Source organism: Vulpes vulpes, chromosome 5 (assembly GCF_048418805.1).
Source record: "Vulpes vulpes isolate BD-2025 chromosome 5, VulVul3, whole genome shotgun sequence".
Lineage (NCBI taxonomy): Eukaryota > Metazoa > Chordata > Mammalia > Carnivora > Canidae > Vulpes > Vulpes vulpes.
Window position 1 is genome coordinate 70,929,425 of NC_132784.1, and position 26,252 is coordinate 70,955,676.

At 54.7% G+C, this 26,252-nt stretch overlaps 1 protein-coding gene across 2 annotated transcripts; it reads left to right on the forward strand.

The window, feature by feature from the left end:
- The first annotated feature begins 6,672 nt into the window (after window positions 1–6,672).
- TOLLIP (toll interacting protein) lies at window positions 6,673–25,739 on the forward strand. Of its 2 annotated transcripts, XM_026004167.2 has the most exons (6): window positions 6,673–6,842; window positions 16,350–16,499; window positions 18,237–18,419; window positions 19,371–19,523; window positions 20,199–20,289; window positions 23,243–25,739. In XM_026004167.2, the coding sequence occupies exons 1-6, from the start codon at window positions 6,810–6,812 to the stop codon at window positions 23,455–23,457; spliced, it is 825 nt and encodes a 274-aa protein (XP_025859952.1). In that variant the 5' UTR covers window positions 6,673–6,809; the 3' UTR covers window positions 23,458–25,739. The 2 variants fall into 2 exon arrangements, with proteins under 2 accessions (XP_025859952.1, XP_025859953.1); XM_026004168.2 differs by lacking the exons at window positions 18,237–18,419; window positions 19,371–19,523; window positions 20,199–20,289 and having other exon boundaries at window positions 6,685–6,842; window positions 23,243–23,434.
- The last annotated feature ends 513 nt before the right edge of the window (window positions 25,740–26,252 follow it).

Sequence of the window (26,252 nt, forward strand, 5' to 3'; positions counted from 1 at the left end):
ATGTTGTCACAAATGGAAAGATCTCACTGCTTTTTATGGCTGAGTCATATTCCACTGTGCATACACCACATTTTCTTTGCCCATTCATCTATCAGTAGACACTTAAGTTGTTTCCATATCTTGGCTATTGTCAATAATGTTGCAATGAACACAAGGGTGCAGATATCTTTTTGAGTTAATATTTTCTTTCTTATTCTTTTCTTTTCTTTTCTTTTGCATAAATACCCAGTAGTAGAATTGCTGGACCGCATAATATTCCTGTTTTTTATATTTTGAGAAACCTCCATACTGGCTGCACCAGTTTGCTTTCCTACTAACTGTGCACAAGGGTCCCCTTTCCTCCACATCCTCACCAACACCTGTGATCTCGTCTTTTTGATTTTGGCCAATCTGACAGGTGTGAGGTGGTATCTCATTGTGTCTGTTGGGCACCTGGATATCTTCTTTGGAAAAATATCTGTTCATGTCTTTTGCCCATTTTTAACGGGATTATGTGTTTCTTTTTCTTTTTTTTTTAACTTATGATAGGCACACAGTAAGAGAGAGAGAGAGAGAGGCAGAGACACAGGCAGAGGGAGAAGCAGGCTCCATGCACCGGGAGCCCGATGTGGGATTCGATCCCGGGTCTCCAGGATCGCGCCCTGGGCCAAAGGCAGGCGCCAAACCGCTGCGCCACCCAGGGATCCCCGATTATGTGTTTCTTTAAGTGTTGAGTTTGAAAAGTTCTTTATAACTTTGGATACGAGCAGTATCAGACATGTCATTTACAAATATCTTCTCCCATTCTGTAGGCTGCCCTCTCATCCTGTTGATGGTCTCCTTGGCTGTGAAGAACCTTTGGTTTCATGTAACCCTAATTGTTTTTTTTTTTTTTGTTTGTTTGTTTGTTTTTGTAGCCCTCGCCTGAGGAGACAGGTCCAAACACACATTGCTAACACTGAGGGCCTCTGTGTTCTTTTAGGAATTCTATGATTTCAGGTCTTACACGTAGGTCTTCAATCCATTGTGGATTTGTGTGTGTGGTGTGAGGAAGGGGTCCAGTCTCATTCTTCTGCACATGGCTGTCCAGTGTTACCTGCACCGTTTGTTGGACAGACTGTTCATTGCATGTTCTTGCCTCCGTGTTGTAGATTAATGGACCCTGTACGTGTGGGTTTGTTTCTGGGCTCTCTGTTCTGTTCCATTGGTCTCTGCATCTGTTTTGTGCCAGCATCACACTGTGTTGATGACTATAGGTGTGTAGTAGAGTTTGAGGTCCAGGAGCTTGATGCTTTCAGCTCTGTTCTTTCTCAAGATTGCTCTGGCCCCTTATTATTCCTTTAATATCTGTAGAATTTTTAGTGACACCAACTTTCTCATTCCTGGAATTGGTGATTTGTGTCTTCCCTCTCTTTTTCCTCATCGGTCTGCCCAGAGGTTTTATTAATTTTATTGGTCTTCCCAAAAAACAAAAATCTTTTGTTCTTACTGATTTTCTCTGTGGTCTATTTTCTATGTTATTGATTTATTTAATGACCTTTATTTTTTCCTTGTTTTATGCTTACTTAGAGTTTACTTACTTTGCTCTTCTTTTTCTCAGGTCTCAAGGTGAATTCTTATGTCAGCAGCTTCAGACCTTCCTTCTTTTCTAATGTAGACATGGACTTCCCCCATATGCCGCATTAATGGTGTCCAAAAAACATAGCATGCTGTGTTTTTAATTTTCTCTCAGATAAAAATACTAATTTTCCTTTTAATTTCTTCTTTGATACAAGGGCTATTTAGTTTCCAAATATTGGAGGATTTTCTAGATATAGTTTTATTGATTTTTAATATAATCCTGTTTTGGTCAGAGAATAGTTTATATGATTTGAATCTTTTAGATTGTTTTCTGACCCAAGATATGGTCGATGTTGGTAAGTGTTCAGTGTGTGTTTTACTGTTGTTTTCTGTAAATGTCAATCAGATTAAGTTGTTTGGCGACATCGTTTGGGTTGTCCGTGTCCTTACTGAGTTCCCATCTGCCCACCGAATGCTGAGGGGAGGGCGAGGGACCCCCAGCTGTGGCTGTGCACGTGCCTACCCTTCCTTGCGGTCCATCACATTTTGCCCCAAGTATTCTGAAGCTCTATAAGTGGATGTGGAGACTTGTAGTAGGATTTTTATGTCCCCCTGATATGTTTCTCCCTTTGTCATTTTAAGGCATCCAACTTAATTCCTGGTGATATTAAGGCCGGCCCTGCTGAGTGGTCTACTCAGTGTCCTGTTGGTCATGTGGATTTTTGCTCTCACTAGTGGGAATAGGAACTAGTCCAGCCCCTGGGTGGGGTAGTGGTATTGCTCTGTGATATTTACAGGTGGTTCTTTCCCCCACCTTGGGGTTTTATACAATGTGTTTGCTGATCTGTCCTCAGCTGAAGACCTCCGGGGAGGCTCTGCAGACACCAGTGCTCTTTTTCTGTGTGGCTCCCGCTTCCTGCACCCCACCCTGTCTGTGCCAAGTCTCCTGGATCAGACCATTGGTCCTCACATTGGTCACCCCTCCCTGCCCAGCAGCCCTGAGACCCTCTGCAGGCAGTGAATGGGGGCAGTTCTCGGGCTCATAGTTTCCTGCCTCATGGGAACGCTACATTGGCTGCCTGCTGATAGGGTCCTAAAAACTACCGCCTAAAATATTTGTGGATTTAAAAAATGCATATGCATTGTTCTACAGACATCCACTTTATTGTTTCTCCCAGCACAGTATTCTTCAGTGTATATCCATCATATTTGGTTTATTCATTCCTCTAAAGGTGAAGGATGGGGCTGTCCAGTTCTGCTACACAAACAACCATGCAGCAAACAGCCTGAATGCATTCCCTTGTGGATCAGTGGGGATGTTTCCAGAATGTCTCCTCAGGGACCGCTCACCGGCATAGTTTACTGAACGCGACCGCATTGCTTTTTCAGAGAGCCTCCAGCAGCCTGTATTCCTACCAGTGACACAAGAGCTCCCCATGACAATCCTTGCCTAGACCTGTGGCCCTTCCTCCCTAATTTTTATTATTCTGATGGATGATAAGTGGTGTCTCATGGTCATGTTAATTCTCTTACTATTAGTGAGCTTCAGTGTCCCTCTGTACACCTATAAAACCTTTGAATTGCCGGTTCACTACACCTGTTCCTTTATGTCTGGTCTCCTTTCTCATTTTATGGGATTTCGTGACTTCCGGGAGGCATTTGTATATTGAAGGTGCTAGTTACTTGTTGGGACTAGACATTGTAGACGTGTGCCTCCTTCACTGGTTACCCCATCTATACCACAGATAAGCCTGCCCTCCACAGGACTGTTGTTTAAGTTAAATGAGATGATACACATAGAGCATGCAGAACAATACCTGGCCCAGAGTAAGCACTCAAAATGGTATTTCAACATTATTTCTCAAGAATCCACCCAAAAGTTCCAGAAAGTCCTTCTGGAGCTCCTGAGCACATTAGGGTGCCCCACAAATACTGATACCCATGTGTGCCATTAAAACCTGGACACAGACAAGCCAGGGAAGGTGGGGCTCCCGTGACAACGTGGAAGTAGACCAGAAGCAATGATCCCATGGGCAGTGACACCACTCAGGAGACACACGGGGCCGAGGCTGCACGTGTCAGCATTGAGTCTCTGAGACACTGTGAGCCATCAGTCTGGGGAACCGCCATTTATGTTACAGTTCCCTTTACAGCCTGTGCTCACCACCCAAATATAGTTGGCCTTTCATTCTGCCAAACTCGTGTTCTCTGCCCTGCTCTGTGGCCCCCAGCTCCTCTCATAAAAGCCCTGGGATGATGGTTCATTATTCCACCTAGCGACCCGTGATGGCTTTGAAAACCCCCTCTCTGGCCCTCCTCATTCTCCTTTTTCCCACCTGCCAGCTCCCTCTGCCCTTCTCAGGAACATGTGGTCTGTGCCCTGATTCGGGCTGTTTGGCCTGCTGAACATCTTGCTCTCATGCCAGGCTCACTAAGTAGCTCCCCTCACATTATAACGGCCACCCCTTGACTATTCACATCTTTCCAGATGGGTCAGGGCAAGGTGACAGCCCATCCTCATTTTATCCTTTCCAAACATAACAAAGATGTAGGATCCATCAAGTATCTATTGGATCAATTTCAGCCAGAAACTGCTCTTTTGTGTAGAATAAGATGGGAGTCCAATTTTAATTCTTCCCCTAGTACGGGAAATTGTTTTAGCACACTTATTGCAAAAATTTTCCTTTCCCAACTGCTCAGCCAGGCCGACATTCTTCTAAATCATTTCCATACTCTGTTTCATTGGTGAATCTATCCTCACATCAACACCAGAAGCTCGATTGCTAGTTTTATAATATTTTGACATCTCCTAGTTCCATCCATGCCTCCTTCTCTTCCTTCTTCTAGAATGTTCTATTACTCAGCCTTTGTTCTTCCATACACCTTTTAGAATTAGCTTGTTAAATTTCTTTTTAAAAGCCCTTTTGAGATTTTAATGAGAATTTCCGTGGTAGGGCAATCTGGGGGAGAATTGACATATTTCTGATACTGAGTATTCCTATCCATGAATATGGTCTACAGTTCTAAATGTATTCAGGTACTCATTAATGTCCTCCAATAAAGTTTTATCATTTTTTCCTGGATAATCTTTAAAAAGTTTTATTTCTATGTCTTTTCCATTTTACAAAACTGTACCCTCTGGCTAGTGCTCTCCAGATTCACCTTCCACCTTTCTGACCATTTCTGTGCTCTGGGATAGAGACCTCTACAGACTGGTCACCTGGCTGAGCTAATGGGAGACACCTGGAGATGATTGTGTGTGCATGCGTGTGTGGGGAGGGGGAGGTTGGATAATTTATTTCCCCAGACCCCTCCCCTAGACCTATGGTTCAGTGGAACTTTATTACTCTGGATAGGCTACGCCTTCTGCTGAGGGAGCCTCTTGCCCAGTTTACGGCTGCCTCCCTCACGATGCCTTGGTCCTTCACTCAACTGTCCCTCCTTGTAATTAGTTCATTTATTAAAATTCCTCCAATTATCTTTGCAAGCATGCCATCTGTTTCTTGCTGGGACGCTGGCTGATACAGTAATTGCCACTAGAAGTGGCCCCAGAAAACAGACCCTCAAAATGAGATTCTAGGATTGAGTTGCTCATCTATTTGGTGAGCATGTGGATAAACTCCTTGCCTGGGGGATCTGAGCCAGGGCATCCCAATTCCTCAGGTTCTCACAGAGGTGCCATTGGACATAGTGCAATGGAGGGCAAACAGATGAGCAGTCAAGTGGCTGGCTCCTTGTGAGCCCTGGGGAGTGTGCACAGAGGGAAAGGACTCAGGTCTTGGGTGGAGGGCCCCCCACTCCCCCAACTGCAATTCAACCAGTGGGGATTTTAACTGGTTGCAGATAAAGAGAACACACACCAGGGAGGACTGCGTTTCTGTAGGTGGTTATGCCGACTGTTTAAGTAAGCGGGGTTCCGTTCTGGATTGGATGCTGTCAAGGGGCACAGGCAATTCTGAGATGTCTGAAGAAGGCCAGGGGAGCCTAGACCTGCAGCTACGTAGCCCAGCAACATACCCTGCGCCGGGGTCCATGTTGGCGGGGGCAGGGGGATGTGCAGCAGGTGGATGGGGGGGGTGAGGTGCACTGTAGCAGAGCAAGGGGACAGTGGGGGACGGCAGGTGGACAGGCCGGAAGTAAGGGGGAGCACCGGGGTAGAGCGAGGGAGCAGTGGGGGACGCGGCAGGTGGATGGTGGGGGGTGGGTGGGATGCACTGTAGCAGAGCAGGGGGGCAGTGGAGGATGGCAGGTGGACAGGCTGGAGGTAAGGAGTAGTACGGGGCAGAGCGAGAGGGCAGTGGGGGGCGCAGCAGGTGGATGATCGGGGGTGGGGTGGGGGGTGCACTGTATCAGAGCAGGGCAGTGGGGGATGGCAGGTGGACGGCCGGGGGGCGGGGGGGAGCAGTGGGGGTGCGGCAGGTGGATGCCCCCTGGGGGTGGGGGCGTGGCTGGGGGCAGTGGGGGGCGGCAGGTGGATGCCCCTGGGGGTGGGGGCGTGGCAGGGGAGCAGTGGGGGGCGGCAGGTGGATGCCTCCTGGGGGTGGGGGCGTGGCTGGGGGCAGTGGGGGGCGGCAGGTGGACGCTCCGGGGGGGGGGGGGGGCGCCAGAGCAGGGACGCCCGTCCTGGCCCCGGGTGTTCGTGCTGCCCACTCGCACGCCCCTGCAGGGCCGCAGGGGGGCCGCGCCCCGCCTCGGGATCGCGGGTGCCCGCGCGGGCGTCACGGCCCGTGGGCCGGCCCTCGCGCCACAGCGGGTACTGCCGCCGCTCCGTCTGCCCGACCCCCGCGCCCACACATCCGCGTGCAAAAGCTCCCGCGCTCCGAGGATCCCCGGCAGCCGCAGGGTGAGCCGTCGCCCGCCCTCCGGGACCGGGAGCCCGCCCGCCCGCCCGCCCGCCTCTGCTCTGCGCCCGCGGCGCCACGCCCCGCGAGGCCGAGGGGCCGGAAGCTCCTCCGGCCACGTGATCGGCGCGGGCCGGCCGGCGAGCGTGCGCACACGGCCAGCTCGGGAGCCGTTTCGCGGGGCGGCGGCCCGGAAGGAGTGACTGCGCAGGCGTCCGCCGGGAGCGCGCGTGCGTGCGGCGCCGGGAGGGGCGTGGCGGGCGTGGCGTCTGCGCAGTGAGCGGCGCGGGGGCGGGGCCAGCCGTCAGCTGACCGAGGCGGCGGCGGCGGCGGCGGCCTCGCGGGGACAGCGGTCGGCGTCGCAGGCTCCGGCGCCGAGGTCCCGGGCACGTCCGCTCCTGGTGGGCGAGGCGGGGCCCGCGAAGCACCATGGCGACCACCGTCAGCACGCAGCGCGGGCCGGTGAGGCTGCGGGCAGGTGGTGGGCGGCGGGCGTGGGCTCCGGAGCCTTCGGGGAGGCCCAGCGACGGGCTCCGGGAGCGGTGGCGGCGGGGCCGGGCCGGGACGGAGGAGGGTCCCCGTGCCCCGGGTGGGAGCCCCGGACAGTCCTCACATGGGGAAGCCCCGCCCAGCTTTTCCTGTACGAGGAGAATCCTGAACCCCAGATGGTCCCTGTGCTTCCTCCAGGCTGAGTAAGGCTCACGAGCCCTGCTGTGTCCCCAGTTAGGGGCCACTGGCCGCCCGGTCAGCTTTTCATTTGCAAGCGAGTGGGCGGGGGCCGAGGACCTGGGCGAGTCCTTCCCAGTTCTCACGAGCTGTGCGGGTGCGGGAGAGGTGTAGACTGGCTGAGGATGGCCTCGGGGTAGGGGCCTCCCAGCAGCCTCGGCAGCCGGCGAGCGGCAGGGGCAGGGTGTCACAGCAGCTCCTGATGCGCAGCGGGGGAACATTCTGGTCCTTTTGAGCAGGGAAGAAAGGTTCCTCGGATGCGATGCTTTCATGTGCCTTCTCTCAAAGTCAGCCGCCGACCGAGAGCTCCCCGTCACCAGGGCCTCTCACCCGTAGAGCTGGACGTTGGTGAACCTTGTTTGTGCGCGCTAAGGGAGGATCTTTTCACAGAACGCTTTTCCTGAGTTTGAAAGGAAGACCCAGATTTTGTCAGCGTTCCCCTATGGGCACAGGTGCCCTTTCTGAGGCCTTTGAATGGGACCTGACATACACTTCCTGTCGGACTTCAGTGTGGAAACATCCCGGAGCCTGTGGGGGAGAGTTCTGGACTCATCCTCGTGGCTTCCAGCTCTCCCATCTTCACAGAGAATTGCAGCAGGTCCACTGCCAGCAATTTCTCATGTTTATGCAACTGGCTGATCCCAGAAGCAAGGGAACCAGATTAGCAGCTCCTTTATTTGTCCTCCCACACCCCCGCCCAGGAGCAGTGGGCTTCATAATCTGGCAGGACAGCCCCCTCCCTGGCCTCCTGGGAGCTCAGTGCCCTCATGCAGAATCTCACTGGTGGCACGGGCCTGAGTGTAAACACGCACAAAGCTGGGCTCGGTATCTGGGTGAAGGGAGCCTCCGTAGAGCTCAGCTGGTCCTGTTACTGGGGCAGCACTCAGCTCTGTGACAGCATAAAGCTGAAGCTCCTGACACTCGGGAGTGAGGGAGTGCTGCTGGTCTGACTTCCTGAGTGTGGTATGGCTTTATGTGCACATGGTGGTGTGCAGCACCCATATGACAGGAGTGGCTCAGAGGTGCTCTCTGACCTGTAAATGTGCAGTGACGTTAGGTCTGGTCCAGAACTGCCGGGTGGCTCTGGGAAGGGGGCATCAGTGTCTGGGGTCTTGAGTGCCAGTGAGGTCATGTGACCTCTTGGCTAGTGTTATGATCACAGTATTTGGGGCAGCGCCATATAATGAACAGGCAAGTGTGGTGCCTGCTGTCAGGATCTCCCAGTGCAGCCCAACAACAGCCCACCAGCATGACCGCACAGGTGAGCTGCATGCTCAGAGCTCTGGGTTTGTTTTTTTTTTTTTCTTTGAAGATTTATTTGAGAGAAAAAGTGTGTGAGAGAAGAGTGTAAGCAGGGGAGGAACAGAAGGAGAGGGATAAGCAGACTCTGCCCTGTGCTCAGAGTCCAATGTGGAGCTCAATCCCATGACCCCGGGATCATGACCTGAGCTAAAACCAAGAGTCAGATACTCAACCTACTGAGGCGCCCGGAGCTGTGGGTCTTACCTCAAGAGTTAGATGTGAAGATGGCCTGTCGGGGGCCGTGGTTGAAGTGGGTAAGGTTCTTCTGGGGAGAGACACTTGAAGGAGTGGGTGTCATAGGGCTGGGGCTGGAGCGCAGGCGGGCCTGGAAGGAGAGAGGGCAGGCGGGCTGCTGGAAGGCCAGGGAGGGTCATGTGTGTCATGCCTGTGCCAGTGGCAGGTATGGCCAGGGCACTTTTCCAGATGAACGGCCTGCAGGCAGCAGATGGACTGGGTGCTTGAGTTTTATCTAGTCACTACAGTGACAATGTTTTTAGAAAGCTTTTTGCCTGGCACAAGGCCTCTTCAGTGTCCACTGCTGCTCTCAGAACTAAGCGATCCTTGTAAGGACCGTGTCATAGTTGATCGAGTCTGGTGGACGTTGTCGAGCCAAAGGTGCCCCACATTGACCATATGCTCCATCCCTGCGGGTGGTGGAGGAACATCGGGTGGGGCTCTCCTGGGTATTGGCACTGTGCCAGTGGGCCCCGTCCCTGCGCACACCACGCAGGCCTCCACTGGGGCTCCAGGGAGCCCGGAGCCTGGACTCACTCACATGGGGCGTACTCTGAAGTCTGACCACTGCCTCCCGCTCACCACTGAGGAGTGACAAGCAGCATCCTTGGAGATGTGAAGGAGGGAGGGGAGTCTGCTTGGTAGGGGAGATGGGGTGTTTCCTGTGCCCTTGCCCACAGAGGCCTGAGGGGCTGGGTGGGGAGGGTTGAGGACAGGGCAGTGCTGGCCGCTCCCCTTGGTGGGGCTGAGATGGTTGTTCTTCCCCAAATCACCACTGAGACTCATGCCAGGCCTGTGCTGTCTGTCCCCCTCTAATGTTGCTGGTATTCTTGAGAGGACATTCTTTTCTGTCCAGGGTTCTGTCCACTTCACAGACTGTTCAGAAGCAACTGCTGGGCCACAGGAGAAGTAACTGTGTGGAGGCCCCTGCCTGCCTTGTTCAAGCTTGGGGACTTTGTGAACATGCTGCTTTAAACCACGGCAGTGCCCAATCAGCTCATGGGGACAGCGGTGAAAGCTCAATCAGAGGCAGTGGGGGCCTTTCCAGCCTCCCCCACAGATGCGGGTGGGCTCCAGGGAGTTTAGGCTAATCACAAGCCCTCCTCCTCCTCCTGGTGATGCTGATGGGTTAGCGGGTGCGGGCCAAGCGTAAAGCCCTCCTTGTGATGATACCTTTTCCTTGACCTGAGCTGGTCTGCTGGGCGACGCTTGGGTGACCTGAGGCTGTCCAGGTCCTCGTTAGCCTTATTGATAATGATTGTTTTTGATAAGTGACGTGTTGACAGTGCTCTTACATATGGATATAAAAAGATCTGTAAATATTCAAATTGATAGCAAACATAAATGGCAATGCCCTGGTATTGATAATCACTCCTGGATCAGTGACTCTAGGGATTGCAAAGGGTGATACTTGTATTTTATTGTTGTCCTATGTTTGTTAACTGGGACTTTTGGCAAAGATGGCTTTGCAGATAGTCCACCATCTGCTTGTCCTGAAGTGAGTTGTGCAAGAGGTCAGGTAAATGCTCCGCTCTTCCCTGTGAATTTCCAGTACTCAGAGGAAAGACTTGGCTTTCTCTTTAGGCTTGAGCATGGCAGGGTTTCTGTTTTCGAGCATGGTCGTGAGCCCCTGGGGTTTCTGCACACGTACTGCTCGCCGTGGCACATCTACTCGCCCCACAAGGCCCTGCCTGCTAGTATGGGTCCTCCCAGCTGGTGGAGAGCCCGGGCCTCCCTTCCCACCCCTCCGAGCTGAGTAGGGGTGCAACCAGTGTCAGGACTGCTGTGCACTTCGGTAGTCAGGTCCTTCTGGGGCGTGGTAGCCTCACTGGCTATCCCCTGCTGGTGTGGGAGTACTGGCCATGTGTTTGTTTTTTCATTCTTTGACATGACATTTTGCACTTTGATGTTTACTATTGGTTTATCGCCAAGTCAGATCTAAGAAGTGTCTCTGTCTTTTCGCCGGAACACGTTACATGGTTGTATGTAGTCTCATGGACACACATGGTTCCTTCAGACGGTGTCTTCTGTGCTTCTCTTTGCCTCTCTCGGTTTCTGTGGCTCTCCTTGTGTCTCCTTGTGTTTGGGGCGGTTAAATAGTTTCTCAAATTCAGCTTTTCATTCTGTCCTGGCCTGGCAAAGACCCGGATTTCCATCGTCTTGGTGGTTTTGGTAGAGACATACCCATGCAGCCTCAGCAGGTTGTAAGGTGGGTCACTGTGTTGATGCCCCTCCTGAGGGATACGTGACCTTGAGGTGCCCCTTCCCCACCCCTCACACCTTGTGCTTAGGCATTTCCTGTGACAGCACTCTCCGTCCTTGTGTCTGTCTTCCCTCTAAATCCTGGAAGCTCTTTTTGCCAGTGTGGCACTATGCTTGATGGTTGTCCCCTCCCACGCAGGAGATCGTCCTGGCGAAGTCAGTGGTGGACACTTCAGTCCCTGCTTGGCTCCGCATCTCCACTGCACTCCCCCACACCCTTGTCATCCCTCTTTGGGTCACCAGTGTGGTTCCTGAGTGACAGCTCCGAGTGGGCCAGCTACGGAGCCTCTGTGCCTTGGTGGCCTTGCGCATAAACCTTTATCATGCATTTGTACAAGGACGGACCGAGTCCACGTGTGTGAAGTTCCTGGCCTGGCCTGTAGGAAGTACCTGAACAGATGAACTTTGGGGCCCTAAGAGTTAGTTTTCATTTCTCAAAAAACTTGGCTCTTGGGCAGCCCAGGTAGCTCAGCGGTTTAGCACCGCCTTCAGCCCAGGGCGTGATCCTGGAGACCTGGGATCGAGTCCCATGTCAGGCTCCCTGCAAGGGGCCTGCTTCTCCCTCTGCCTGTCTCTGCTTCTCTCTCTCCTCTCTGTGTATTCTCATGAATAAAATAAATAAAATCTTAAACAAAACAAAACAAAACTCAGCTCTTCCTCAACCATCTTTGCCTGCAGCTCTCCGTGTCCCCTACCATTCTGCTTCGATGCCTACAGGATGGTGGGAGCTGGGGAGCTAGTTGTGTGGGGCTGCGACCCCCAGGAGTGCAGCTGCATCAGCTGAGGGCAGCAAAGCTGCCAGATACCAGGAAGCCACCTGTGCTCTGGGGACCGCAGGAGGCCATGTGCGAGTGGGGGAGGGTACTGTGAGTAGGGGCACAGTGGCAGCTGGTCTCCGTGTTCAGAAGCTCTCCCGGGTGAGTTCTGGGCCCTCTGGAAATGGCCATCCCTGCTCCCAGGCCACAGTCTCCACTCAGACTTCTTCTCCGGGCTCCTCCTTTTCTGGGTGTGCTCTCTCCCTTGGGGACCATGAGTTTGGGTCCCCAGCATGACCCTGACTCCTTGCCCCCTCCCAGGCCTCCTTCTCAACTCCAGCTCCAAGTGTTCTGCTGCTCCTTGCTCTCTACTTGGAATGGTCCAGATGTCACAGAGCAGAACTTTCCTTTCCTTGGTCCCCTCCACTGCATTCCACCCTGTCCCATTTGGAGGTGGCCCTACACTGCAGGGTGTTCCAGCTAGAATGTCAGGATGGTCCCTTAGGAAGTCCTGCTCTGCCTTCCCAGAGCCTCCCCACCGCCCACACACCACCCCTCTGTGGCCCGACTTGCCCACTTGCTGTCACACCCTGTAGTTAGGCGCCAGACACAACCACATGTGAGGCATGGCACGCCCGGCTCCTCACCTGCCTGGCTCCCTCCTGCAGAGTGCCAGAGCCAGTGCCTTGGCCGAGGTACAGTGAACGTTCTGTCCGTAGCCAGGCTGAGGCTCATAGCCACTGCTCCGTGCAGTTACCTGGGGGACAGTCCCTTTCTCCTGGGCCAGATGGTGGAACGTGCTGAGCTGTGGCCCTGGGGAATCTAGCAGCAAGTGTGCCTTTGCAGGGCCTTCAGCGTAGGTCCCTGTGATGCCAGGGAGGTTCAGGGCTCCGAGGGCTGGGGCTCCTCGACCTGTGAGCTGTTGGCCTCTCTGTTTCTCTGTGGTAACATTCCTCTGTCCCTTTCAGCTGTGGTTCTAGTGTGAGTGATGTGGACTGAGAGCCGAGTGGTGAGGTGGGGGCCAAGGAGGCATTTGTGTCGGGGTGCCTCTCTGGACCGTGATGGGGGCTCCAGAGCCCCGAGCACCTGTGTTCTCATTGGTGATGCCAGCCCCAGAGGGTGAGGTGGGTTCTCAGATGAGGCAGAGTGAACAGAAGGCCTCACGGTGCCTGTCGGCTTGTACTGGGGCTCTTGCTCTTCATGGCACCATTGCACCCTGTTCTGTATGCACGCACACAACAGTGCGGGGGTGGGGGGGAAGGGAGGAGCAGGGAGCCTGATGTGGGGCTGGATCCTAGGACCCCGAGTTTGTGACCTGGAACCACCCGGGTGCCCCTAGGAGCTTGGTTCTAACCCTGTGTTAGCTGAAGAGTGCTATTTGTACGCAGAGCGCAGGTCGGTGTACAGGATGTGAATTTATCCAGAGTGTCTGTGGTGTAACAGTTCCATGAGCAGCGGCGAAGAGAAATGTGTGACGATGCTCCTTGTGCGGACAGTGACAGGCCCAGAGGGCCCCCTGCCCAGTGTGCAGCTGACAGCCAGTTTTGGACTCAGTGTGTCCATCTTGTAAGCGTGAGCCAGATAACAGTTTAGAATATTCACGATTTATCTGTAATCAAGATTAACGATTCTTCTCTGGTCTTTCGGCCAGGATAAAGCATGTATGCTGATTTTACAATTCAGACTTTTCCTCTGTGATAATATGGCAAACATAAAAATTTTAGGATTAGCTCTGGATTTCTCCTTTACGTCTGTAAGCCAAGTGTTCACCACACCCTTTCCCGGCCGGTCTCTGAGGTGGTGGGGTTTGTGTCGGCACCTGGACTCTGTAACATCTGACGCAGACTGGCTTTGTCAGCAGCACTGACTTAAGGTGTGGGAACTGGCGCACTTGGACGAGCTCCTTCGAGTTGCAAGTCTCTGGGGTTGTAGCAGCGGACAGACCTGTCTGGCAGCTCCCGGGGCAGCGGGGTGCTGGTTGCATCACCAAGAGGGTGGTATTTCGTCAGAACTGAAATGCTGTTTCCGTCTTCTTTCTTCTTTTTTTTAGTTAAGTTGAAGTTTTTTTTCTAGTAAACTTTGAACTTTAGAGTTATGGAACAGTTATGAACAGTTCAGAGAGCTCCAGTGTGTTTGCACCTTGTGCGCATCCCCAACAGACGTTTGTCATAACTGGAGACCTGGCTTTGCTGCATGACTACTCTCTCCAGGTTTTATCTGGCTGCCGTGTTTGCCTCAGTGTCCCTTCTGTCCTGGAGTTCCACCCCAGGACAGAACCCTACATGGCATGGAGTGGCAGTGGATTCTTAGTGACCTGCACTCTGGGACCATCTCAGACTTTCTCTGTTTTGGGGGACCTTGACCATCTGAGGACTGCCAGTCAGGGATTTTGTAGCTTGTTCCTCAGGTGAGAAGAAGACCCCAGGGCATATTATCCTCCTTGCGCCTTTTCAGGAACCTAGTGTCCCCTAGCCTGTTAGTGCTGGCACTGGCCAGGGGACTCACCTTCTATCCCTTCTGTGTTTTGTTTGCAAGCATAATTAACTTCTGTTGTAAAAATTGTTTCATGTTTACAGTTAAAATCTTATTGAACATTAGATGTTTGAATTTTTTTTTTTTTTTTAAGATTTATTTGAGAGAGCACAAGTGAGTGCAGGGGGAAGTGCAGAGGGAGAGAGAATCCCAAGCAGACTCAGCACTGAGTGAGGGGCCTGATGGCAGGGCTTGATCCCAGGACAAGGGATCAAGGGCACAGACCATTGCCTGCACTCCTCACTCCTCAGAACTGCAGTACGTGGTATGGGGTGGGTAGTTATTTTTCAGAATAAATGAGAATTTGGTCTGTGCACTAATCTGCATTTGGTTAACATGAGTCTGTGTCTGCCAGATTACATTCACAGGAACAGGCAAGCTTGCTGCGGCCCTGGCGGAGGTTGGGAGGACTGTGGCCAGTTGGCATGGCAGCGTCTGGCCCCGCGTCCACTGGGAAGAGCTCTGGCTGGGAGTGCGGTTCCCGTTTGCCCACAGCAGCTGGTGATGGGTGTGGGTCTGGTAGCCCCCAGGCCAGCCACAGCATCTCAGCCCTCTGGGAGGGCGAGCAGCCTGAGAGGCCCCCAGGGAGGCAGCACGCTCCTCACCTGGCAACCCTGCACCTCCTGGGTGCCCCTGCTTTCCCCTCAGGCTGTAATGAGTTCTCAGGGCTCCTGTGGGCCCACCGGGGCTTCCCCACTCCAGATGTGGAGAAGGTGCAAGATGCTCTCCTTGCCAGGCGTGGAGGTCACTCCCATACATCCCAGCCCGAGAGGAAGAAGTGTGCTCTTGCTTTGCAGAGGGAAGCAGCTGGAGCACCAAGCTGATGGGTGCCAAGGAGGGAGTGGCTGGGGACAGACAGCCCCTGGGCCTGGAGACCCAAGTGGGTCTCCACCTGTTTCGGTGCCTGGCTTGGGCGATCTCCAGCCTGAGATGGGGACACGAAGACAGGAACCTAGACCTTTCTAGGGATGTTTGAAATGAAACAGCACAAGGTGCTTGTGGAGAAATGCTTTCCCAGTGGTGCTTGTGAGCCCAACGGGTATGGAACCTTTTGGAATCTTCCCAGATCTGTGTCATCTGGAGGTCCAGAACCACAGCTATAGAGGCCTTAGGATATTTGGCACCTGGATATCTGAAGCAGTCTCTGTTGGCCACTGTCAGTAAATGCACTTTGCCACAACTCCCTACGACTCGTGGGGGTTTTCCTTTCCCTTTGGCATGTCCTGAAAATAACATTCCTTCAAGGCTCTCGGCCAGAGTCTGTGGTGATGTACTCTGGGGCAGTGGAGGAGACCTGGGAGGCTCCTCCCAGGTCTGCGGCGCTGCGTCAGTCCTTACACTGTGGCCCTCCACACCCCAAACCTACCCTGCCTGGGAAAGAGCGGAGGGCAGGCTGTCTGGGCATCAGACACTGCGGGTCCGAGCTCTGCTGGCCTGGGGACACAGCTGCCCTCTCTGCTCATCTGTGTGGGGGAAGCCTTGTCCAGGGCCACTGCCACGTGTGGCAGTCCACTCCCCTTAGCCACTGCCTTTTCCTGGAAGACTGGCTTCTTGGAACCCTGGGGGCCTCTGTGCAGTCCACCCTCCAGTGCGTCTCCACTCCTTCTTTGAGAAGCCAGGCAGCCTTGTGGACAAGGGGTTCAGCAAGAGGCAGGAGGAGGAGGTCTTTGGGGCTTCTTGTTGCTCGTCTTTCCTTTTTGTCTTCTGGGCTGTTTTTTTTTTTGAGCTTGAGCTGTTTCAGGTGGAGGTTTTCGAGTGTGTCAGCATGGTGGGGCTGGGGGAGCTTCCATGTACCTGGAGACCCAACCTTCTGATTTCATCTCACTGCTGGTTTGAACGAGTGCCTTGCAGCTCACAGGCCTGGAGGTCCTGGTGGCAGCAGGAAAAGCAGATGGCGGACATGTAGGCAGGGGGCGTGTGACACCTGAGCGCAGCCCAAGAGACTGTCAGGGAGCCGTTCTGAGCTTGAGAACCTGCTGTCAGTGGGCAGAGCAGAAGCCCGCTTTGCTTTTTTGCATCTATTGAGTGAGAGGGCTCCTTGCTGGATGGCAGTGTTGTGGTTCCTGGTGCTTGGGCTGGAGACCTTGGCCCTGTGGTCCTCTCCCGCCATAGTGCAGTGACTGAGCCCCCCACTAATGCACCTGTGTTCTCCCCGAAGGTGTACGTTGGTGAGCTCCCGCAGGACTTCCTCCGCATCACACCCACGGCCGCGCAGCAGCAGGTGCAGCTGGACGCACAGGCAGCCCAGCAACTGCAGTATGGAGGGGCGGTGGGCACAGTGGGCCGCCTCAGCATCACCGTGGTGCAGGTGGGTGTTGGGCCTCCCCGGGGAAAGGGTGGCCCTGAGTGCTGGTTGCTCTCCGGGCTGTGGCTGCTGGGCCACATTGTCTGTGTGAATAAATGGGTTTTCTCTCTCTCTCTCTCTTTTTTTTTTTTTTTTTTGAAACATTAGCGTAAAAGATACTGATGAATACCTAGACTTCTACCAGAAATAGCAAAAATAATCAGTGAGGGATGTTTCTGGGTACGTGCTCTGTGCCAGCCTGTGTATGGATGCCCCGCCCGACCCTCCTGGCTGTGGGGGAAGTGGGGGCGTGAGGGGAGGGCCTGGCTGCTGAACAGACTGCTAGGAAAGCCAGAGGCACTGTTAGGATCTAAAGTGGTTTTGGTCACCACAACTTTCCATAAAACCACGAAGGGGAGTCACTGAAGGCAGACGGAGTTGCAGTCAGGCCTCACGAATACTGTGGGTTTTAAGGTGACTGCATCCCAGACACCTGGCCACACTCTCGGGGGTGATAGGGTCACCTCAGATACTCACATGTTCTGAAACTGCCCTCTCATGTGCCCACAGGAGTGGCCACTCTTTACCCTCCACGTGGTCCTCCCAGGCCCTTGTGGCACCAGTCCCAGGGACCCAAAACAGCCCTCTTTTGCCTGCTGGGCCTCTCGGTGTGGCCCTGGCTTCCCACTTCCTTTGATAAGCCTTTCTCCCCCAGTCCGTTGGGGCCCCAACATGCTACTTGGCCTGCCTCCCCTGGCATGTACCTCCCTGGTGGTTCCTGCTGATGGAGCACCCTGCGGTCAGGCCCCTGGCCCCCTTCCTGCCCCCCACCCAGGCCAGCCTCCACTCTGCTCACATGGGAGTGCCCACGCCATGGCCCATAAGGCTTCTTTCTGGATGTCCAGTAGTGTGTCGTCTGCTCCCTGTCTGCGGGATGCGGGTGTTTCCTGTGGTCACAGGAGGGTTGGTTTGATTTGGGTTCATTGGGGTTTTGCTTTTGGGTCTCTGATGGCATGCAGGCATCAGTTTCTCCTGTAGTCTTTGCCCGCATTTTGCTGGGCTGTGTTCTTGTCACTGAGGCTTGAGAGGTCCCTCTGTCGTGGTTGTGGCACTCCTATCACACGTTCTCTCCCTGCACCTGTGCCCTTCCTAGTGGACACGTTCAGGCCTGCTGTTATTGCTACTCCACCCTTAAGCTGTGGTGACACATCGTAACCAGGTTCTGTGGTTTTAGGTTTCACGTTCCAGTGCATCTGCTGATGAGTACCCTGGGCTACCTGCCTTCCCTCCCGTTCATCAGTCCCAAGCTTGCTTTCTCTGTACACTCAGCCTGTCTGGCTGAAGGTTAGGCTCCTCAGGATTCATAAGCCAAGGCAGCAGCAGACAGAGAACAGAAAGCAGAGCCAGGTGGTGGCTGGGCCAGTGCCCTGAACTCGTGACCCTGCTGGTCCAGGCCGGCCCTCGAGCCCCGTGTTCTGGGTGGCTCTTGGCTCTGGCTCGGGACAGCCTGCTTGTCACCCTCTTCTGCAGCCTCTTCTGAAGGGGACGCTGGAGACGGAGCTGCCCTACATGGGCCAGAGCCTCTCTCAACTTGAATATGGTGACCTTTGGTACCTGGCGCCAAGGAACATAGTTGCCACATCCTGTTCCCTGGAAATGCCGGGGTTGATGTGTTGAACCCTGGCATGGACAGCTCGGGTGAGCATGCATCTTTCACTCCAGTGGCACTTCACTCAGTAACATCGGCTGTATGTATTTCAGGCCAAGCTGGCAAAGAATTATGGCATGACCCGCATGGACCCGTACTGCCGACTGCGTCTGGGCTATGCGGTATATGAGACCCCCACCGCCCACAATGGTGCCAAGAATCCTCGCTGGAATAAAGTCATCCAGTGCACAGTGCCCCCAGGCGTGGATTCCTTCTACCTGGAGATCTTTGATGAGGTGAGAGGGCCACCCACCCGTCACGGGCGCAGCGGGTGCCCTGCCTTCCACCACTGAGGCTGTCTGAGAACTGCAGGTGTGCCCAGAGTAGGTGTGTTATTGCTTTGTGGCAGGTGACCTGGTGTTCTCAGCAGCAGTGTACACAATTCCATACAGATGTCTTCACCAGTTACATTCAGAAACAGCCTCACTGGAGCGGGGGAAACAGTCTTAACTGTCCCCCCCTTCCCCAAGCCCCAAACAGATCCCCACACCAAAGGCACAGAGGCTGGCTCTTGTGACCAGATGGGCGTACAGTGGGTCAGACCCCACGCTTGGTAGAGTGGGGTTCTTGTGCAAGTTGCCAGCCCCCAAGTGTCCCTGGGAGGGTCAGATAGCTGCAGCATGGCTAGTCCTGGGCTGGTCCTCTGGGCACCTATGGGGCTGCCAGAGAGCCTCTGGGTCTTGGCTAGCAGGATAAGAGGTTGGAGGGCTGGGGATTGGGCAGCAAGGCCTGGAGCTACCCCCCTCCCCCCTTCATGTGGTACCCTCTGCCCACTCTTTCCTTGTAGGTTCCTCCCTCCTACTCCTCTCCCTTTGCTCAGCACAGGGGGGCAGAAGGGAGGGCACCTCCTTCCCTCCATTCACACCCACTGGCTTTTGGACTTGCAAGGGATCCTGAGAGGATGGGCAGAGGCCAGACAGTGCATGTCCAGATGCTAAGGCCCTACTGGCCTCACAGGGATGAGGGTGGGGGTCCTATGGGGTCCTCTCTTCCCCAGCTGGTAACCCGTACTCAGCAGGGAGTGGGGGCTGAAGGTTGCACACAGCTGGAGGCCAGACTCGGGGTGGGGGGATCACCCTTTGGAGGAGGTGGCCCAGGGGGAGGGCAGGGCTGGGGGTGGGGCTGCGGGGCAGGAAGAGGGACCTCAGGGTGGTAGCAGCACGTGTATCCCCTTGTGTCTCCCTCAGCGGGCCTTCTCCATGGATGATCGCATTGCCTGGACCCACGTCACCATTCCCGAGTCCCTGAAACAGGGCAAGGTAGAGGACGAGTGGTACAGCCTGAGTGGCCGGCAGGGTGATGACAAGGAGGGCATGATCAACCTGGTCATGTCCTACACGGTAAGGGTTGGGGCCGGAGGGCAGGCACAGGGCAGCCTCAGCTCAGCGCAGCCATTTGTCCCTGAGGGACTGGGACCTTAGCCTACGGGCGTCAGGCAATCTAGTGGGAGGAGCAGCATGGTGTGGGGGTCTATTCCTCGGTGTACAGGCTTCCTCATGGCCAGAGCAGGTCCTCCATGTAGTGGGGAGAGGTCTCAGGACCACGCAGAGTGTAAGGGAGCAGCCGCTGGCCCATAGGTCCCCTGCCTTGTGCGGCTCCATGTCCGTGGCCCACTGCTCTTGGGGCAGGTGGGGTCTGGGACCTTTGTGTCACCGAGGTGGTGGTGGTGTCCCTGTTTTAACTCTGCCTCAAGGAGGTTCCCAGCCTGACTGTTGGAAAGCAAGTCCCAGCATCCGTGTGACTTTACTCATAAACGTTTCATTATACAGCAAATGCTTTCACAGGAGCACATAATTCCAACTGCAATAACTGAGCCAATAGTGTGTTAGAGGCTGTCAAGAAAGTGCTTTCAGGTCCTGAAAGTGCTCGTTTTCTTCCTGGGGAACGTTCCCGTCTGACCCTATGTCAGGTGGCTGTGGCTCACCCGGGCCTTCCACCAGGACGGTGTCAGGATGTCCGTTTCGGTGTATGCTGTGCACTCCTATGACCCCGTGATAATATTTGGTGTATTCCAGTCGCTGCCAGCCACCGTGATGATGCCGCCTCAGCCTGTGGTCCTGATGCCCACCGTGTACCAGCAAGGCGTAGGCTACGTGCCCATCACAGGTATGTGCCACTCCCCATCCCCAGCACTGTCCTCAGGGGCTTGGAGTGCCGTGCGGAGGCTTAGTCAGGTCTGGATGTGACTCATGAGGACCTTTCCAAACGCAAGGGGTCTGGTCTGAGGCTTGAGTTTTTTATGTGTCTGTGGGATATAGAATTTTTTTTCCCCAGACTGTTGGCAAGTTGAACTTTTATGGAGGTGTAGAAGTGTAATCTCGGAACATGTCAGTGTGTGAGTTCCTGTCTCGAAAGATCCTGCACTATGGGGTGAAGTGAGCTGTGAGCCCTGATGTTCCCGTTGTTGTGTTTATTCGTCTTTGTAAAGTAACACTTTGTGGCAGCCTAGTAAAATCCAGTTGGATTGCTTTCATGCTTTTGAATTTTCAAATATTAACACCAGCCATTGGTTCGCTTCTGCTCTGGCTGTGATGGTAACTGGATTCCACTGTTCCCTGCTGCAAACAGCCATAAAACTGGGCATAACAGATGAAGCGGCAGCTTGTTCGGGCTCAGCAAGCAGGCCTTGCAGGACTGTGATCCCCGAGAGAAGGGAGGCAGCAGAGCCCTGAGTTACCGCGCTCTCTGCCAGAGGCGGTGTCGTATAGGGAGCTGGGTCACAGCATGGTGCTGTGGTCGCATCGTACCGAAGGGGCTGGACTGGGGCAGGACACTGGCGCGCGGGGCTGGGGTGGCATGGGGCGCCCTGGTGTTTCCGCCCACCCAGAGAAGAGAGGTCTCGTCATTGTGCAGTTGTGGCTGGTGCGGGACTGGGGTGTTGCCTCAGGCTTACTTTTACCCTGACGGAGCCTAAACACAGCCCAGCAAGGACGGGCGCAGAGCTGGGAGGCTGCATCTGCCTCTGAGGTGTTCACACCGGTTCCAGACTTTTGGGGAGAACTGCGGGGAAGTGTAAGCCCTGGTTGGGTCAGAACCAGCTGATGGGAAGTGGCCTTGGTGATCAAAGAGCTGTGGAACAGCCAGGATGAGTTTCTAGAGAACGTCTTACCAAGTGAGAAGAGGGAGTCTGTAGAGATGCAGAAACTCTTCAGAAAGCCAAGGGGACATTCGTGCCCCAGGAGAGCACCACGAGTGGGGAGAGCAGCTCGTGCTGCTGGAGCAGCTGTGGCTGGCCTCGGGGGTCTCTGCTCTGTGCTGACGTCTGCCCGAGGATCTCGTCCTTCCTTGCCCCTTCGCTGCAGTGGTTTCAGGCTCTGTGTGACATTGTCTCACTCCCATGTTAAAGGTTTGAGGAGGAACAGGTGCCTTCGGGAGCTTTCCAAAGGTAGTGAGTGTCCTGGGGCAGCTGGAACAAAGGCCCATGGAGGCACCTCTGCTTCACACAGCAGAAATCTCTGCTCTCCATTCTGGAGGCCAAAGTCTAAACTCAGGCTGTGGGCGGGGCCCTTCCAGACCCTTCCTGCTGCAGCTTCCGCCCCATGACCACATGGCCCCCTCCTGGGTGTCTGTGCCAGCATCTGAGGTGCCCGTCTAATCAAGACTTTGCTCAGGACAACCTGGCTCTCACCCACCTTCCAGATAAGGTCTCTCTCACACGTGCCCAGGCTGGCGCCTCACATATCTTTCTGAGGGGCACATTTGAGCTACAGGGTCAGCAGCATGAGGACGTGTTTGGTTAACGGAAAGTCCATGTTCTCAGGAGATGAGATGTGTTTTTCTGGTTCCTTAGTTTTCTTTGTGAGTCTTTGAGGTTTGTCTTAAGAGGTTTATTTTGGGAAAGGCCAGACTTCTGTATAAATGGAGACTTTGAACTTCTCTTTTGATGCACGTTTGTAAGCTTTGGAATAGTCAGCTACTCGCAGGAAGTGACCAAGGAGAGGAAGGAGCTTTTGCCTGGATCTCTTGAGGCCAAGCTGCCCACTGGCTTCTGTGTGTTTCCTACAGACAGGAACTTGTGCCAGCTGCCTGTGTTTGTGTGAAGTTTGTGCTGCTTCAGAATCTTCTTTGGTGTGAATAACTTATTTCCATGATCTTGTCAAGGTGTGTGTGCATGTATGTGTGTGCACAGAGGTCTACGTCATTGGTATGCATGTGTGCGTGGCACATGTGTGCACGTGTGATCTACAGCATTGGTGTGCATGTGCGTGACATGCATGTGCACACGTGTGATGTGAGGTGTGTGTATACATGTGTGTACATGTGTGATCTACAGCATTGGTGTGTACGCGTGTGTGGCACCTGTGTGCACATGTGTGATATGAGGGGTGTATGCATGCGTCTGTGGACCGCAGGAGGGGTGCTGTCTGCAGCTGCTGTCCCCCTAACAGGTGGGGGTCCCACGGGAGAGATAACCCTGGGGTGGGTTGAGAGCCTCCCCCCAGTTCTCTCGCACTGTGGGATCTGTGCGCTGAAGCAGTTCCCAGGAGGGGAGGGGGCCGTGGAGCCAGTGTGTGAAGGACGGCAGTGCCCACCAGATGCTGACAGTGCTGCCCAGTGTGGGAAAGCCCTCATGCTGCTGTCCTGCCCCATGTTCCCACCCATTCTGCAGATAGTTGACTGGAAAGTTGGGCTCTCAGCACCTCACCACCTTGACCCGGGATGGAACGTGCTCCTGGGTGTGTGCCTCGCTCTCGGGCTTCACGTGCTTGTTGGCATCAGAAGGATCCACCTGGTGCCCTGCCTGTACCATAGTTGCCACCTGATGTCTAGTTTCTGTTCCCTGTGCCATTCTGGTCTCTGACAGAATTGCTTTGTGGTCTTGGGTCCGTGAAAATTGGCATCTGGTATGGTATCATCCGGAACTTTGAAGGGACCACAGCGCAAGCAGCCTGTCCTAGCTCTGAGTGCGTGGTGTACACCTGCTGGGGAGGAAGACTGTAGGAAATGGGGATGTGCGTGGAGGCTGTGGGCCAGGGGCACACGTCTTTGCTCCAAAGACGAGCTTGGCGTGGGTGCCAGTCCCATCATGTGTTCCCTAAACCGCGTCTTGTGGTTGCAGGTGTGCCTGCAGTGTGCAGCCCCGGTGTGGTGCCCGTGGCCCTGCCCCCAGCCGCCGTGAGCACCCAGCCCCGCTGCAGTGAGGAGGATCTCAAAGCCATCCAGGACATGTTCCCCAACATGGACCGGGAGGTGATCCGCTCCGTGCTGGAAGCCCAGAGAGGGGACAGGGACGCAGCCATCAACTCCCTGCTCCAGATGGGTGAAGAGTCCTAGAGCCCTGGCCGCCACATCACCTCGGCCCTCCCGACTTGCTGGCCCGGCCCCCTCCCCCCCATTCCCGTGAAGGAGCCCCGTGTAGCCTTTTCTTGGACGTCTGTAGTCCCAGTCCTCACCCTCATTTGGGATGCATGTGGGTTGTCGCTTCCTGACCGTGGAGCGCCACCATCACTCGGGTGTGGGTGTGAGTGGCTCTCCTCCTGGCTTCCCTGGGAGAAGAGCGGGCACGTGGGCCACGTCCCGTGTACGCACACTTGCCTGCCTGCTGCTTGGAGACGTGTGTTCGAGTGCCGTGTGCTTCTCCGCCGCACGCTGTCCCAAGAACGCTTTCTATGAGCAGCCTGCCTCTGCCAGCGCTTTAGAAAGTGTTGCGCATCCTCCAGGTTTGATTAATGGCATGCAGTTATTTTACTTAACCGGAGTAATCTATTCTTTCAGGCACGTAGAGCATTTAACACCTAATTTGGGGTTATTTTTACGGCTCTCAAACTTAAATTCATGTTTTTCTGTTGACGCTCCTTGTTTGCAGTCCTGGGCTGCTCATCGGTATCCCGGGCGGGCTGACCTCTGTGTCAGCATGGCTGCAGAATGCACCGGATCCAGGGTGGGCTGAGCCTGGCAGCCCACCTGCCCCCCCCCCCCCCGTGGGCTCTGGAGCAGGGCCATCCCAGGCCCCAGGGACCCCATTATGCCTTTTCCTGCTGTGTCTCATGCCAACTTTGTGGGGTGTTACTCGAGGGCTTGCTGCTCCTCTTTCTGACCAGCTCTTGGAACAGAACCTAAAGAGTGGGTGTAAGAGGTGGTAGGTCCAGTGCTTTGTATCTGTTTATTAAAGGGTACTTAGGAACCGTTGGCTACTACTGATGTTAATTTAACTAAACGTACCAGTCCTGGGAATTCACTGTGGATGAAAGAAGTAATGATCTGGTGAACGTTTCAGTTTTCCCAGGAGATAGGTGTGTGTGCTGCGCCGTGGGCTGCGTGGCGGCCATGGCCACAGGACTGGGACAGGTGGGGGGACACCTCATAAAAATCAGCAACATAAGAGGTTTGTCAAGTGCTGCTTCCAGCCCGCACATGGGCATCACACACTTGCCTTTGGAGAGGGAGTCTTAGCGACATTGGCACCATTGGCCCCACTGGCGTGACTCTGCGAGGGGTCAGCATGAGGGCTGGACTCCCATTTCGCTCCCCACCCCGCTGCACACGGGGGTTGCCTGTTGGTCGGAGGACGCTGTTGCTGCTGCTGCTGCCACTGCTGCCGCCGCCGCCAGCAAATGCATATCAGGAGCCTGAAGGAACGTGTGCCTGCTGCAGTGACCACACCAGGCCAGGGTTCTCAGTGAAGACTTGCTGCCAGTCAGTGGTTCCCACCACTTGCTTGGACATGTGAGCCCTGCTCGTGGAGCATGGGTTCCCATTTCAGACAGTTGGGGCCCACGATGCACATTTTTCCCCAAATGGGTGAAAGCATTGGGGGGCCTGCAGCTCTGCCCTTTGGGGACGACCTTCACGGACGACACCACAGGACTCCAGATCCAGGGGCCCAGTCCCATCGCTGGGACATCTGGTGTGCCGTGGAATTGCTCCTTGGGACAGGCATTGGGCCTCAGTGGGCAGGACAGACTCTGAACCTGTCACTTGGGCTCCCCTTCCTTGTGAACACTGCCTGTGACCTCAGCCCGCAGTCTGCAAGGTCTTCCCTGGTTGCATCAGGCCCTCCTTTCTTGTTCACGTCCTGCTTCTGGGTTCGTGGCCTGTGGCAGCCTGCCATTCTGGGGGAGGGGGGCCGCACTGCAGGTCCTCCGAGGCAGGCGCAGGATGGGCTGATGACACAGCTGCAGCGTGGCCACGATGGACGCCGTGCACCAGGGCGGCTGCTGGTGTTGGGGGACCTGTGTCGCGTGGCCCTGTACATGGCCAGGTGGCTAACCCTGGGACCCCGGGGGGCTGGCTGCTGGTGTTTCCTCCAGATGCAGCCCCCCCTTCCCCCACTGACAGCGAGGACAGAGCATAGGCTTATGCCCTCAGTGTGTGCCGGGGATTCCTCCCATGTCCGGCATCCCTGAAGGTACCCCTCCCCTTACCGACAGCCGTCTGGTGGCAGCTCTGTGCCCTGGTGGGAATGATTCTCAGAGCTCTGTGTTTCTGATGTTTCGGTCGGGGTCCAGCGTCCAGATTGATCTTTGATTGTAAAGTATATTTTTGCTTTTCAGCCTTCTAATTTAATACATGATATCTATAAAAGTAGAAGATTAAACTTCTCCAATGAAACTTCACCATTTTTGTTCCCGAGTGGTTTTTACTTTAGCTTGGAATACATTCACTAGCAAATAAACCACATGTACTGTTGTGTGAGTGAAGGTGAAACATAGTGGCTGTATTGAGAACATTAACCTGAAATATTTGTACCAAGTGTGAAGTTTTGTTTTTTTGACTAAAATGTTGGGGAGAAGGCCTAGGGTTGCGGATGTGACTTCTTTGTCAGCAGGTTGGCAGCACTTGTTGGGCTGTTTGGGAGCGGGTCGGGAGGGCAGGCACCAGATGGAGCCATCCCCCAGGGTGCAGCACGCTCCACTGTGCACTGGACCCCCACTACACACACTGGCCCAAGGGGGTGGGGAGGAGTGTCGTGTCCCAGAGCCAGCAGGGGCGGGCAGTCGGCCCGCAGGGAGGTAGCTGCCCCCACCCTGTCCCCAAGGTGGTTCTGCAGAGAGTGCTTCCTCCACATGCTTGCTCTCAGTTACTGTCACCATAAATGTCTTTTGCCCAAAGCAGTGGAGGAAAGTGCG